The sequence below is a fragment of the Girardinichthys multiradiatus genome, chromosome 6 (assembly GCF_021462225.1).
Source record: "Girardinichthys multiradiatus isolate DD_20200921_A chromosome 6, DD_fGirMul_XY1, whole genome shotgun sequence".
NCBI classification, from domain to species: domain Eukaryota; kingdom Metazoa; phylum Chordata; class Actinopteri; order Cyprinodontiformes; family Goodeidae; genus Girardinichthys; species Girardinichthys multiradiatus.
In genome coordinates this window covers 33238405-33255188 of record NC_061799.1, presented here as the reverse complement: position 1 = coordinate 33255188, position 16784 = coordinate 33238405, and the positions used below count along the sequence as shown (strand labels likewise).

At 38.5% G+C, this 16784-nt stretch overlaps 1 protein-coding gene across 18 annotated transcripts in view; it reads left to right on the top strand.

Annotated features, from left to right (window-relative positions):
* ptprfb (protein tyrosine phosphatase receptor type Fb) overlaps window positions 1-16784 on the top strand; it is a 264671-nt gene that overhangs the window by 144504 nt on the left and 103383 nt on the right. For 10 of the 18 annotated variants that reach the window (XM_047368403.1, XM_047368398.1, XM_047368400.1 and 7 more), the window contains 3 exons: window positions 6597-6785; window positions 9991-10008; window positions 15163-15273. In XM_047368403.1, the coding sequence (XP_047224359.1) occupies window positions 6597-6785; window positions 9991-10008; window positions 15163-15273 (318 nt within the window). The remainder of the gene's footprint in view (window positions 1-6596; window positions 6786-9990; window positions 10009-15162; window positions 15274-16784) is intronic. The other 8 variants (XM_047368408.1, XM_047368404.1, XM_047368411.1 and 5 more) reach the window with 1 other exon arrangement.

The following is a 16784-nucleotide window of genomic DNA, read 5'->3' as shown; positions in this document are numbered from 1 at the left end:
AAGGTTTTTGTCTCATTCATTTGATTAGTTTCATTGTGTGAAAAGAAGCTACACAATCTTCTGAGATTGACTTGAATGGGGTTGAACGTTGATGATACAGTGCTGTGCAATTTATTTTACAATCAGGCTTTTCAGATAATCAAGCATATTTACATTTTTCAGATAAACCACATTTTGCGTGCTACACCCAGGCCTGATTACTAACTGACCCTGTAGAGTCAAGAAATCACTTCAGTTGAACCTGTATGACAACATGAAGTAGGCTAAAAGATGTAAAAAATAGTAACACATCTTGCAACAAATGGATGGTAAACAAAGTCATTGATGTCTTTCATTCTGGAAAGGGTTGCAGCGTCATTTCAAAGGCTTTAGGATTCCAGTGAAACACAGTGAGAACAATTATCCACAAATAGAGAAAACAAAAATCTCCATGACGGCTGATTCAGGAGGTCACAGAAGAACCCAGAAGAATGTCAAAAGCACTGCCTCTCTGGCGACAAACTTAACACAGCATTTCAGAAAAAGGAAAAAGTACGTATTGGCAGTCACACAAGGTTATGTATTTGTGATTGTCTGGGGCTGCCTTGCTGCTTGAGGACCTCGATGACTTGGTGCAATTGCTGGAACTTAAGCTTAATCACTCTTCAGTTATGCAGCAGAACAATGATCTAAACCCCAGTAAGTCCACCTCTGAATTTCTCCAAAAATAACAAAATTAAGGTTTTGGGGTGTCCTAATCAAAGTCTAAACTTAAATTAAATTGATATGCTGTGGCATTCATGCTCAAAAACCATAAATCTAGCAAAATCTGCAAAGAAGAGTGGTCCTACATTCCGCCACAGTGATGCAATAGACTGATTGTCTGGTATTCCAAATGCTGGATGGCAGCTGTTCCTGAGAAGGTTGGTTACAACCAGTTATTAGGTTTAGGGAGCAGGCCAGATAGGTTTGGATGGCTTTTTCTCAATAAATGAAACTATTAATTTAAAACAGTAATTTGGTATTTACTCAGGTTACCTTTGTCTGGTATTACAAAATGTTTGATTAAAAAAGTTAATGTGTGACATCAAAGCACAGACAGTAAAATCTATAAGAGGTGCAAATACTTTTTCAAGGCGTTAAATTAACTTTGGATTTTTATTTTACCTCCCTCACTGTGATGATTTCACTTTAGGGTTATTCTTGACTATTAAAATGTGATATTGCAGTGTGTCATTATCAATTAATTAGGGGTACACTACTCCTAATAGCCTGCAAAAGCAATCTTTTAAATGTATCTATGCAGGAGACTCCGCAAATTGAGTAGGGAATAGAGTTGCTGCATCACTACACAATCAATCTTATCGTATTGTCAGGAACACAACCACCAGCAGACCCCACAGACGCTGCCCACTGAAGGCATACATGAGGAAACTGGGTCCAGCCTCAGAGGGATATCCTCCGAGGTGATACATGATGAAAATATTCAAAGCGTTTTGTAAGTAAGTGAGAATGGAGTTCATCCCCCTCAAGGTTTAGCATAATTCAGTGGTTTTCCCACTCTTTTTCTCAGAAGTAGAACAGCTCAGGGATCTGTTATCCTTTTCCACAGAAATGTGCATTTTAACGTATTCTCTTGGATATGCTGTGATTTGAAAAAAAGGTATTCATATGATTATTTAAGTTGTATTGCTCTCTCTTCCTGTTCCTGTCTGTCTCCATTTCACTCCAATGTTATCATTCTTTTTCCTCAAATGTAAAAGAGGGCAAACCACAGAGGAACACAAGGAGCATCAATATTCTTACCACTATTTATTCAATAACAAATCGTAGTAGACTATGTTGTAGAGGTATCCTCTTTTGTCGAGGTATCATTTAGGTTGTCTGAAAACTAATTCTGTATCGTTGCAAATGAAGTAAGCCTCACCTCAGATCTCTCAAATTCACCTGGGTCTGAACATGAGACAATCTGGGCTGCAGGCCAAACACAAGGGTGAAAGGAGAAACAACTGTTCTACTGGGGAGTAGAACAAAACAACACCCATTCACCTTTTATGCTCAGCTCATATATGTTTACATATGGATCTTTGGCTCAGACAAGATGGAGGTATCGCTGGACTTGTAGTGGGCTACTTAATACAATATTAGAGATGATAATGTATTCAAAGCATCCAAACATCCAGTGCAAACGCAGGACTTCTTTTTCTGGCTATTTAACTATGGCCAGTCCTTGTCTTTAATTAGCCCTGCAAAAGGCTTCAAAAATGATATTTTTGTAGCCCACAGGGCTTTCCAAATTTAGCCTAAATGAAGATGTTCAGAGTAAGGCCTTGTTAGCCTTTTTGAACAAACAAAACAACCAACATGTAGGTGACTTCCCCTTTCTTTTTTCAACCACACTTTCACATTGTTAAATATAAGTCAATCTTGTCCTTTCACTTCTGTTAAACTAAATGGGTATTTATGTACATAGGAAATGGAGGGCAAAATGCTCTTTGCCGTTATGTCATAACCTTGTCTGGATAAGGTTGAAATCAATACATTTTCTGCTAAAATGGATAAATCTCCAAACAAACCAACACAAACCAAACATTTTTCGCTGTTGTCTCCTAAAGAAAGACCCAGAACGAGGTGATTCAGCGGTAAAATTGTGTGACGTGGAGTTATTTTAGGATTTGTCGCAGTTGCTTTTTTCTCATTGCTTTCTCTGGTTTATGTCCATGTTTTTGCATCTGGAAGAATTTTCCAAAGTGATACCTCTTACATTAGCTAATTTCCTCTCGAACTGTCACTCTAAATGGTCACATCTAAACAGTCAGTTTTACAGCTAAATTTTATATTTGAAGCAGGTAAATTTGAGAAAATGTTTGGTTCAGTTTGTTCAGAAGTGTCAAAAAGCAATCCAAAATTAATGCAATTCTTGTGAAAATATGAAAATGCCATTTCTTAATCATCTGTCAGCTATCTCTCTGTGCCTTAACAAACATGATTTTGAAAAACTTTTACTCTGGTTAGTACAGGATTTAGGGAGTTAAGTAGGCCTTAGCAGCAAATTCTCCATCCACAGAGACTAAAAGGAATTTGGTTTGATATTTTGGAAGAAGTTTGACGTGAAATGATCGAGGTATTTTGTACTTAAAACAAAACCCTTTTTTAATGTATCGGTGCCTGGCATACCCAGCAACCCTACAAGTGCAAGACGAACAAAAGCTTATTCGAGCCAACTCTAGGCTTTTCTACGATCCAAAACGAACCTTGCCATGGGCTAGCTTGAAGGCTTGCGCATGTAGGAACTGGAAACTCTAGCTAGCTCTGGTTACCTGGCTATTGAATTAACAACTCTAAGATTTAACATTGTTGGGCTAAAGTAGCAGATTGGTGTATTCCATGTAGTGAAGGAAGAAAAATGTGAAGATTCCTATACAACGATATTCTGTCAGCATTAAAGTTATTAGTACATATAGAGTAAAAATAGATAAGAAAATAAGTCAGCCAGGCCAACTCGAAGCTTTTCAGCAACATTGCAATGTTTCCCGTTATTTCAGAGTCTAGCAGTACTGAGATCCGGAATCTCCAGCTAGCTTTGCCTTCTTAGCTCTTTCAATTAGCAGCTTTTAGCTGATCCCAATTGTTCATCCAAGCAGAATTAGCATATTTGTATGGTACACCTTTTGTGGAGTTGTTTGTATGTGCATCTGATCCATGTTGGTATGTTGAAAATAAGAATTGAACTGTATGCTGAAATAACGTGCTGACAGCTTATTTCTGATTTTTTTTCTTCACTTACTTTACTTGAAGGTCATGTTTAGCAAACCAGTCGGTTATGGTTACATAACTTTTACATCATTAAGTTCTTGCTCCATGACAGATTGACAACCTGTCCAGCGTTCACCTTGCCTGTTACCTGATGTGACCTCGGATAGGTCCCAAGCCCTCTGGTACTCTTCAAAGGATAAGTGGGCATAGATAATTGATGAATAGGTGAATGCATGAACCAGATTTGTTGCTTCAACTTCCAAGCTATTATCTATTCTTTGTATAAATATTGTCATCCATCAGAGCAGCTCTTTGTCTGCTGTTACATAATCTGTAGCTATGTATCTTTTAATGGTAACCCAAGGCAGAAGTCCCAATAATTAACACTTGATTTATCTTGGCACTTTGGCCCAAGTGAAACACACAAGGAGACAGCTCAAAAAGACTTTAGAAGGGCCATCATGTTTATCATGTTTGAGGGTTTTATTTATTTAAAGTGGAGGCTGTAATTGTGGTTTTGCAGCACAATTAGACTATGTCAATGCCCTTTTTTCTTTTGATAAATGTAGCATTATTGTTTGTACATTAACACAGTGAGAAAAATTGCTTTGTCTTAATACAGAAGGTGCATAGAGTTAAATATTTTCCCAAGAATGCATGTTTGGTGTACCAATATCAAGCTGAAAAGATCTGGCCACAGCACAATGAAACAATTAATCACAGTCACACTTGTACACTAGTGGGTGGCAAGTGAAAACTTTCACTTTAAATATTAGAAATAAAAATTTGCCAGGCAGCTGATTTTGCTCCCATGACTCAGCTGTTTGTTTTATAACACGGAATTATCCAATTTAATGGATGTATGCTCTAATCAGATGTGCAATAACTCAATCCAGAATTTGGTCAGATGCAATCAGATCTAAAAGTAGCATCAAACTTTGCGCCTTTGAATCTGTTTGATTTGGTTTGGGTTTATGCTGCAGATCTAAAACTACTTCAAAGAAATGAACGTGACAGTTATCATCACACCCACAGCCCAACTCTCTTTGCCTGCCATTGATCTGTTTGTAGTTGGGCATCTGTTTGACATGGCATGTTTTCAGTTAAGCTGACAGCTTGTCTACATTTGAATCAATGAAGAGAAATAATTGAGCAGATTCATTTTGTTGTTAACATATTAATGTTATCACCTCACCACTCTCCGTACCAACTTCATATGCAGTTTTTCTTTCCAGCTTGTCCTATTCTTTTAAGCCAAACTCTTTCTTTGTCTCAGACAGCACCTCAAAAGTTGTTTTTTTTCTATCTCAAAATTGGTTGTATGGTTCAGGTAACAAGCAGCAATTTGGAATACAACCTGTACTTTCCCTGAACATATTTATTTTCCTAGGCCTTAATGGTATCTTTTCAGAACTTACCAGGTATTTCCTGAAACTTTGATGGGACACAGTGGTTACTTTGCTAGAATTTACTAGCTAATGGGAAGGAAATTTAAAGATAGTTTCTGGAATATACCAGACACTTCCTAAACGTTTTACTGGTTGCTTTCCCAGAACTTACGAAGTTCTTTCCTGGAACTTTTTAGACAGACCCAGAATTTAGAAATTCTGCTCCAGAACTTACCAGGTAGTTTCCAGTATTTACCAGGTACCTTTCTGGAAGTTTCATGAAATGTACTGGTCCTTACTTTTCCAGAACCTAACGGTTACTTTCCAAAACTTAACAATAAAGCTTAGTAGTTGCTCTTTGCAATTTGCATGATACTTTTCTTGAACTTACATAGGAATTAGTGGTTACTTTTGAGGGACTTGCCAGGTACTTTCTTGGAACTCAACAGTTATTGTCCCAGAACTTAGAAGATTCCAAAACATATCAGGTACTGTCCTGCATTTTCTAAAATACCTAGTAAGTTACAAGACAGTACCTGGCATATTCTGGAAAAAAATCTCGTAAATTCCTATTACCCCAGTATTTATAAAGTTCTGGGAGAGTAACCAGTAGGTTCTGAAAGATCAACTAGTAAGTTAAGCACAGTTAGAATAAATTATCTGGTAAATCTCAGAAAGCACCTGGTAAGTTCTGAGAAAGTGTCTAGTAAGTTTTAGAAAAGCTTCAGGGAATATACCCAATTAGTTCCAAGGAAGTACATATAAAGTTCCAGAAAGTTATTGTGATTTGTGCAGACAATACTTTTTCTTGACATTTTCCTTATTTAGACCCAGACCCAGGGAAGATATTACAATTATCTGGCAGGTCAGGTCAGCACTTAAAAAAGGGTTTAGACCAAATGACATGAAAAGCACAGGTTTTTGCTTGTAGAATTTCAAATTCTGGTTTAAGGATCATTTCATGGATATTCTATTACATTCATTATGTGAAGCTGGATTATTCAAATTGGTTTATTTAGTTTTCTAAGCCTAGGGCATTTCATCTATGCTTGAGTGCCCAGAGGCAGATTGCAACCATCACTCTGCCTGAACCTGAGACTCCCTGCACCGGGCAATAAGCCTGCTATGATAATCAGTTACTAACAGGATTGTTATTTTTTTTTTTATCAAATCTAAATCAGCCCCAGATCTGTTTTTTCCCCTGTAGTGTCTTGTGCCCTCACACTAATATTAGCTGCTTGTGAGCGTATGCTCAGATTATTGTTTGTCCTGTGGCATTTGAAGTGTTTTTGCTGTTTTTTCATCTTCATCTCTGACCTTGCCAGCTGAAAACCTGTGATGAACTCCTCTTACATCCTTTGAAAGACAACTCTGTTAGAATCTATTTGTAAACACATCTTTTGCTCTTTTTTTTCCCCTGTTTTGCTTCTTCGTGTTTGTGCTTTAATAAGAATCTGTTTTTCACATTTTCAGAGAACCAGATCCCACACGGCTTCCCCGTCATTGACATGGGGCCTCAGCTAAAAGTGGTCGAAAAAACCCGCACTGCCACGATGTTGTGCGCTGCAAGTGGAAACCCGGACCCGGAGATCTCGTGGTATAAGGACATGCTCCCCGTGGACATCAACAGCAGCAATGGGCGCATCAAACAGCTTCGTTCAGGTACAAATGAATCTGATCTCATGGCTCAGCATGACTTCTTGCAAAATATAAACACAAGAAAGCTGAGCTGTAAGGTGCAAAATGTCTCTGCATACCTGCAGACATCCTGTTAAGACATGAGCCCAACAAGAAAAAAACAAAAGGCCTTTGTTGTCACCTATGATTTCAGGCATTTGCTTTCATCACAAGGGATGTAAAAGTTTTACTCGGCTAGTTGTTGTCACCTTGATTACTTTGCTGACTTCTTTTATTCTTGACAACCACACATCCTGACTTACAGTTACTGAAGTTGAAATGACACTGTCTCCGTGTTCCTGCAGTCTTTGACAGTGACACATGAACTTTTAAAACCTTTGAAGTACAGAGCGAGAAAATTTCACCCTATTAAATAATCCCTAATCCCCTTTTAAACATGCAGCTGGGTCAAAATGAGGGTAGCAGATGATGTATTAGCTAGTATTTCAACTTTAACCTAATGAGGTACTCTTTGTTCACACTAACAGTATCACTGATATATAAACAGCCTTATTTGACCTGGGTTTGATGGGAAAAGTGCGTGGTAGATAGATTAATGCGTTTTGGAGCATGTTCAGTCTTTGATTCTCCTATATGCCTAGCCTTACTTTGTGTGGTAGTAAAGCCCCACTGTATATGAGGTAGATTTTACTTTGTGAGGCTTCTGTAATAGAGGAGCAGCTTAGGACGTGTCAGGCTTGCTTGCAAGTCTGAGGAGCAAAAAGGTCAAAGATAAGAGATAGTTTAAGGGAATCATATTATTTCTTTTCACCGCTTTTCCTTTTCAGCCGTGTTCAAGCTTGCAGCTCGAGATAGTTATTTAAATGTCCATGAGGAAAATTGAGAAATATGCAAAAGGAAAAAAACACAAGCAAGGCATCAGAGAGTGAAATAAAACTTGTTGAATGGTGACCACGTTTTGTTTTGAATGCATATATCAATGGTTAACACAGTGTCCATCCAAAACAAAAGTAGTGGCAGCAAAGTTTCCCTCTTAATTTTTAGCTATAAAGTAAAGATTTATATCCAAGTTAATCTAAGAAATGTTATCTGAAAGCAGTAGCTTGACGACCCAACAAACCAGAACACTATGGAGGAGTTTAAAAGTGCTCTGCGGAGAGCTCAGTCTACCTGTTGTTCACTACACAGGTGAATGTCCGCTTGTGACAAAATGTCTCAATACAAACAGTAAGATTCAGGTAGGCTTTGTAATTTCTGTTCCAGTTCTGACCAGCAGTTATGTGTCGACATGTTCCTCCCAATAAGTATCATCGGCATAACGTGCTTTATACCAGCAAGCCATGCACTGATTGTGCAAGTCTCACTTTTCTCCACATAATAAATCCATCTTTTTTTGGAAGGGTATGTTTACAATGCAGTAGTGTAGCTCTCAAAACCTGCTGTCATGTCTCTCGTTTTCTGCTATATCTTCAGTTCATTTACCCACAACATGTCGTTTTGCCCTAATAAATCAGTTCAAATCACTACACACCTGAAGATTATTATTGTGACTAAGAACCAGAAGGATTGTTTTGAAACAGCGGTTATTGATTGAAGGATGAAAAATGCTAAATTGCTCTTTCTAGTCTTTGTCTTGACAAACAAGTGGCCACACATAAGATTAACTTAGTTCCGTTAAAATGGCATTTTTGTCAAGAAAACAATTTATTCTGTGACGATGTGAGATATTCCAGATGTTGCCTTTACTGACGTTATCCTTGTATGGTAGCACCTTCCTGTTTTATTGGGGTGTGTATCTTTAAACTACTTATAGTATCTGCTTTAGGGAAAAAATGGAAAGGTCAATTGCACCGTGGCACAGTTGGTAGCACTGTTGCCTTGCAGCAAGAAGGTCTTGGGTTCGATTCCCGACCAGGGGTCTTTCTGCATGGAGTTTGCATGTTCTCCCCGTGCATGCGTGGCTTCTCACCGGGTACTCCGGCTTCCTCCCACAGTCCAAAGACATGCCTGTTAGGTTAATTGGCCACTCTAAATTGCCCTTAGGTGTATGAATGAGTGTGTGCTTGGTTGTTTGTGTGTTGCCCTGTGATGGACTGGCGACCTGTCCAGGGTGTACCCCGCCTCTCGCCCATAGACTGCTGGAGATAGGCACCAGCTTCCCTGTGACCCACTATGGAATAAGCGGTAGAAAATGACTGACTGACTAAAATATGATATAGCCATTTAAAGAAGAGCTGCACATTTACTAGGGCAGTCCATGTTATTGTCATTGTTAAATCATTATAAAGTACAAACTGTATACTAACTCAGCTACTTAATTGTTTGATATTTTCAGTGCATGGATAAAATTGTGCAAAAAAAAAAGAAGATTTTTTTTCTTTTCACCCTCAGCAACAACTTTTAATTAGTTTTCTTTTCCACATACATTTGGAGTTCCTGAAAATGAGCTGATATGCAATGCCCCCAGACTAACATTTCTTTTTATCCACCACCGTTTTCCTGACATCTGCTGCTGCATCAGGATTTACATTACTGAATATGACACGAAATGAGGCCAGTTCTGCAATGGCAGAGAAGAAACGTGTTAATTTGTTGCCAGAGCTGAGCAGAATAGGCACCCTAAGTTTACATTTTTATTATTATTATTATTATTATAATACTTGGTTGTTATTTTTTAATTTAGTTTAAGGCAATCTGATTCATCCTATGCGGCAAAGATACTTACTCCTTTTCAGTTAAAATGTCTGACATAAATACTTCTTCTTGTACATCACCCTATTTACTCTGCCTTCTTTTCAGTAATTACCCATGTCCTTTTTTACTAATAGCAAACCAGAGTGAAGGCCATCTTTAATTAGAAAGCTTAATTACAATATTTTTGCGTGAATTTAAAGCTGCTGTGAAGTAAGAGTGAGTTTTCTCAGGGCTGTCTGCTAAAGCAGAATATTATATTCCAAGGGATTCTGCTGACAGAAGGGATCCTTCTCAAAGGCTTAGCTGTTTTCTGTGATTATAGACAACTTGTACAATCCAATATTCACACTTCCTTTATTTTGTAGTATTGATCAAGTATGTTGAACTTTGTTAAATCGCATTTAGGTGGCCTCTACTCTATCATTTTCTTTCGATCTGTTGCTTTTCAGAAGACATGTTTTTTTTCTCCCACTGTTGTAAGTGGATTACTAACTAATCTTTCAACCCTGTTTTCATCTAAATTACTCCCACCTAGGTGGTACACCAATTAGAGGTAAGAATGACAAATAGTATATTCGAAAATATAACGTCTACGCCATATCCTCACGCCCACATCTGCCCCCACCCTCTTTAAGTCCTCCCACATTGTCACTTCGCCAGGTTCATCCTCACTGTCGGAGAATCAGCCCACCCTGTTTCCACTTTCTCCTGGCCCCCCTCCAACATGTTCTGTCTGCTGTCTGATCCTTTACAAACAAATTATCACCAACCTCGCTGTGTGAAGGGAAGTGCACCGAACCGCTGTGCATAAGTTTGTGAAGCCTGAGCCGCTTTAATAAGAAAGCAGGTACAGTGTCTTACAAAAGTTATTATAACGTTTGAGTTTTTCCACATTTTTCATAAAATTTTATGTAGCAAACCAACAAAAGGTAGTGCATATTTGTAATGCGTAAGGGAAAATGAGAAATGGATTTCAATATTCTTACATATAAAAATCACCTTCATTTGTATTCAGCCCCCTAAATAAAATTTAGAGAAACAGGAAAACTATTCACCATGCTCCACAAATATAGCTATAGGCACAAGAGTGACAAGAAGATATCTATTGTTAGTAAGAAAGTTGCAGCTCAAGCCATGTAGGGGACCCAAAAACATGTGGAAAAAAGGGCTTGGATCAGATGAGGCCTAAATGCAAAATGCTATTTGTGGTAGAAAACCAACAGTCAAACCAGCATGGTGGGGGCATCATCATGATGTGGGGTTGCTTTTCTTTAGCAGGGACGGGGAACACGGTCAGAGTTGAATAACGTGGATGTAGCTAAATACAGGACAATCCTGGAAGAAAACCAGTTAGAGGCTGAACAATTCTGAAGACTGGAGTAGGATATTGCTTGAAGGTGAAACATTTTAACACATATAATTGCCCAGTCAAGGTACTGATGTAAATCTAGTTGGGAATCTGTAGCAAGGGATGAAAATTGCTAGTCAATCCATTCCCATGTTTTGCTGACTGTTTAGTAATTACATGACTTTTGAAGGCTACTGGCTGCACTGGAGTTTCTTTCGAGCCGTCAGAGTGAAGGTGGCTTGATGCAAATGCACTTTTCAGATGGTTATTTGTACACTTAGAAAAAAAACATGCATCCTTCTCCTTCCACTCAATTATGCACTACTTTGTGTTGGTCTTTTACATAAAATTCCAATGAAATAACATGACAAAATGTGAAAAGGGCATGGTATAAACAGAACATCTTTTCCCTGGATTCTCAGCTAAAGGAGCAAGGAGTCAAAAAAAAGGCCAAAACTATCATGCATGGACCTACGTGCCTCATTAATGCACTCTTAATGGGGGACGGAAGTGACTACATTTGCACAGAACCTATGCCAAGTTGGCCCCCTGAATGGAAACAGGATTCATTAGAGAAAATGTCAAAAAGTCTGAACCTGTTTTTTTGGGAAGTCCTTGCATGATTTCCACTGAAGAATGCTGTAGTCAATGTTGGAAATCTGCGAAAAGCTGAATAAAGTTTCCAAAAGTCCACCCCTGCTTACATGGTTACCTTTTTAGGCAGGTAGAATTTGGATCTACAGATATCCAAGCGGTTAGAAGCAGTTTTGTTAATGTTACATCTTGACAAGAAGCAGAAACCTTCTACATTTATTATTTTTTTGGGGCTCAAACTGCTTTCTTCTACAGGAGAGCTGGCAGATTGACAGATTGGTGACACTGACATTAGTATTCAGGTTCATGTCAGCGCTGAACCAGACGCCGATGAGCTCAGCAAGCCGAACAAACACCTCGGAGGGATGTGTTGTCATGAGATCTGAAGTCGTATACCCAACATGTCACTGCCCCGCCCCTGTTTCGTTTCTGCTGTTTTGGTCTTGTTTTGTGTCAAATTCCCTATGGTTGGTGAACCTGTTTGTTACATTCATCTCATCCTGCATGATGTAAAGCTGCATCGTTTTCTGAGTATTTTTTCTTTTTTTCTTTGTCATTTTACAAACTGCATGGTGGCTCGCCGCCTTTTGTGGGAGCACCATGCTGCTTTGGAGATGTGATGATATTTATCACCCTGCTACATGTATTCTGCTGAGAGAACTAGCTTTTTTGTGTGTTTTTATCTATTCACTTTTAATGGTGGTGCAGGTAAGTCCACTGCTGCTTTTCCTAATTTGTCAAATAACAACTTGCTTCATCTGTCTCCCATTTGCAAGTCAATAGCAATTATTAACTGTTGGGAAAACATTGGGGAAAAAACCCACCCCTGGACTGGTCCCCGGGGTTTTTCATACTTTGTTTGAAACAACATGTTGGACTTCATTTGGATGTCTGAAACATCTTTATGAATACAAATCAAAGCCATCTGCAGAGTAAAGTATCTTTTGTTGAAACTTGGTCAATCATTTTCTCACTGTTAACTACACCTTCGGTTGTGTCATCATAGACTGTTAGGAGCCGAAAGCTAATTATTGCTTTAACCTGTTATTCAGTGATTTTGGTACCTGGCCAAAAACAAAAACGGTCACATGCTTAATATACTGTTAAACCACTTTCAGCTTAGATCCTTCCTCTCTGCACCACGGCATCATTTCTAAAAGCTTATGCCATGCATTTACTCAGGGTTTCTGCACATTCTGAAAAAGTCTACTGAAGTCATTTTTTTATTTTTTTATGTTTGAATAATTATGTAAAAATAAATTAGATTTATGGAAAATATGTGTACTCTGTCTGTCTGTCTGTCTGTCTGTCTGTCTGTCTGTCTGTCTGTCTGTCTGTCTGTCTGTCTGTCTGTCTGTCTGTCTGTCCATCCGTCCGTCCATCCGTCGTTTCATCTAACCATCTATCTGTCCATCCATCATCTATCGTTCCATCAGTCAGTTGCTCCATCCATCCATCTGTTGCTCTATCTATCCATCCATCCATCCATCCATCCATCCATCCAGTGATTTTTGAAGGTTCCACATTTAAAGCCTGGCCACTGTTGAAATATCTTCCAGAAATCCTTTGCTCTTATTTACCATATATCAATTAACTGAAAAGGGCCTGGCATATCTGGATATTGTAGCCTGGAAAAGTATGAAACCCTTTTTACTTTCAACAAGTGTAGCATCGCTGTTTTCGCTAAAATTGTGTTTTTATGACAGGAGAATCAAACCACTGCACAAAGTATCTTCCTGTACACCCAAAGACTCCCAATGGCAATATGGTTTGAACTACTTGGTGACTATCCATGTGAGAAAGGGCTGCCTTGTGCATCATTTCATCCATCAGTCTTCTTATTCTGATGTGGAATGACATGGGGTCAAACAAGTGCACATTCACTTGGATTTTCCAATGCTCTCAATATTTATTGCTGTAGTCTTTACAGTTCCTAACAAATGAAAACCTTTTGCCATTTCTCATAAGCCTCACTGCTAAGTGATATTGCTACACAGGCTACACAGCTGTTTGGTCCAAATACCCCAAGTTCACATAATTTTCAAAGAAAGTATTTCCTCAGTTGATTCCATTAATCATTAAATATTTGTTCCTAACACAGCTTTCCTGGAAGATGTTTCACCACTGTCTTTGTGTTGGACAGGGTTCAAACAGTTTTAGTAGTTTCAACAACCTCACAAGCATCAGTTAATAGCAGGTTGCCAACTAAAACATAATAATCACTACACTGCACTTCCTGAAAGAGCTGTGATTACTTTTTTGGCCAGGTTGTTAAAAATCAGTATACTTTAAGGAAGTAACATTCTTCTTCAGGTTTTAGGTCTTACTGAGCTATGCCAAAAAAACCACTACATCATATTTTGGCTTTCATCTGCCAAGTTTTTAGCTGCGTGGCTGCATCTTGTAGATTAATCCTCTGTGGCACAGATTAGATTGCCACCTACAACTCCTGCAACAATTATTGGCACCCATATTAAAGAAATGTGAAATATATATTTATATCACAGTAACATAATCTCACAGTAACCAAAATAATGGCTACAGGCTTCTTCAGCAGTGTGCTTTGGAGATTTTTTGTTTTCCTGCAATTGTCAGTTCATGGTGTTGACTGGAGGGGCCCAATGCAGGAGGGATCTATGCAAGTGAAGATTTAACTTCAACTTATCAAGACAAAGTCCAGAGCAGCAGCAGAAACTGCTGATTACAGGGCATTATGGCAACAGTATGATTTTGCAAGACTGAACCAGGGAGGAATATAAATTGGGCAACGTAAGCACTGGGTGGGAAACCATTAGAGAAAAGTAAAGGAATGAAAAAAGTACACAATCACTAACCAGGACAACCCAAGAAATACTACAAATACCAAATCAACAAGTGACACAGAAACAATGAAACAATTGAACACAGGGTTCCAAAATCAAAAAGGAAATTAAGTCTTGAAAGAGAAAAACAGAAACTGAAGACTACAGCTCTAAGTGTAACTTTGAGCAAGGACATAAAGGTACAGAACCCAAATCTACACACAAGTTGCTCCAGGTTTTTAATTATTGCCCTAACGGTAACTATGGGCAGGTTTAGGTGAACAGCTGTTATCCTGCAAACATCTCCTGACTGAGGGAAATCAACACACATCTCCTTTACTTGAATTGCATGTCCTCTTGTGTTTCCCAATTAGAAAACTAGCGCAGGAAAGCGCTCATCTGTCATATCAATACTCTGATTTACTAGAAAAAATGAAAATGTTAGTTAAAACTTTTGTCCGGTACATTTATTTTGTATGAATTACCAAAAATCTTAACTTTTTTCACTAAATAAATGCACTGAAATTAAAGGATGGATTTGTTTTTTTGTTTTTTTTTTTCAGTGTGAGATTATGTTACTGCAATAAAAGATGAATTTATTTTAAGGCTTTTTAGACATCTTTTCCACTGGGACCAATAAATGTGGAGGGAGCTTCACAGTAATTCCACCAAATAAAGAGTTGCTCAGGCAGTGATGGTTTTGGCATGTTGTTTAAATCAATCGTCAGACATGCTTCGTTTACATTCTTAACACGACTACGCCAAATATTTAATTACTGGCTTTAACTAAACTCACCAGAACATCTAATTGTTTGTGTTGCATCATTGCAAAACCCTGTCCATCCTGAGCGTGAACTAGGTCAGTCTAACTGACCTCGGGCTCTCTTTTGAATGATTGCGTTTAAATATGTGGATTGGTTCTGTCATCTGTCCAGAAGACTAAACTTGTTAATCCTCCGTGTAGGAGCTCTGCAAATTGAGAACAGTGAGGAGCCGGATCAGGGGAAATACGAATGCGTAGCCATGAACAGCGCTGGGACCCGGTACTCTGCACCTGCCAATCTCTACGTCAGAGGTAAAGTCCAATGTTCTTCACCCTTCTGGAGTTATTTATTTGTGGTATTTCTGCTGTTTCAAATATAGTACTGTGAAAAAAGCATTCGCCCCCTCACAGATTTCTTCAGTTTGTTTTTTTCTTTACAGTTATTTCAATGTCAAACAAAGATAGCACTGATAACTAACTATAAAATGGAAAACAAAATGCTGCCTAACCTGTAGAATCAAGGAATCCGCTAAATAACAGACAATATGAAGTAGGTTAAAACAACTCAAACAATCTAAGTAAACTCAAGAAAATGAGATCTTTCAGTCTGGAAAGGGTCACATAGCAATTTTCTAGGTTTTAGAACTCCATTAAACCATAGTGAGCATCTACTAAAATTACTCCAAAAGTGCTCCAGCAGCTCATCCAGGAGGTCCCAAACAACCAGAACAACATCTAAAGGTCTGTAGGCCTCACTTGCTTCACTTAAGGTTCATGATTCAACGATAAGAATGAAACTAAGGCGAAAACCTATTTTCAAAACAACAATAAAGCAACAATAAAGCAACAATGAAACAACAATAAAACACGGTGGTGGTAGTGTGATGGTCTTGGCCTGCTGTGTTGCTTTACGGTCTGGATTAATTGCTGTAATTGAGGCAACCATGACTTCTGTTCTCTACCAGAATATTCTGAAGGAAAATTTATGAGGAAAAGAAATTCTCTAAAGCACAAAAGCAAATCTACCTTTGCATGTCTTTGAAAGAAACCAACATGAAGGTTTTGCTGTGGCTTAGTAAAAGTCTGGACTTACATCCGATTGAGATACTGTGGCATGACCTTAAACAGGCTGTTGATGCCAGCCCTTTAGTGTGGTTGAATTAAAACTATTCTGCAAAGAACAGTAGGAAAACATTCCAGGGTAACACGACAGGTTTTTAGGTTTAAGGGGAACTTACTTTTTCATATACGACCAGGTTGGTTTGGATAGATTCTTATGAAAGGATTTTTACTCGGGCTAATTTTGTCTGATATTAAAATTAATTTCATGATTTGAAACCTTTGACAAAGAAGGGAACATGCAAGAAATCTAAAAGGAGGGCAAATTCTTTTCTCAGGTCTCTTATTTATCAACCATAAAAAATCATGTATTGTCTTCATGTATTTCCTTTAAACTGCATCGTACCCTGTGGGACACACTGGGATTTCCTCTGTTGTGCGTCTTTCAACATTTGCATCTTTTTATGTCTGTTTCTGTGCTTGTCTCTGTCTTCACCACCTTTTTCTCATTTCCTCTGTTCCAATGAACTGAACTAACCTCAGCCTCCAGTTTGGCTGCTAACTCAACCAGGTGCAGCCCTGAGAAAACAGCTGCATTGAAATCATTTCCTCAGCTAGCACTGATGCCGGGCCTTCTTTCTTTTTTTTTTTTTTTTTACATTGACTGTATCGAAAGGGGTCATTATTCCCTCCGCGCAAACCCGGAGCTTCTAAAGACAAGGACGGGGCTCTTGGGTTTCCAGAGTTTGTTTGTGCTGTAAGGT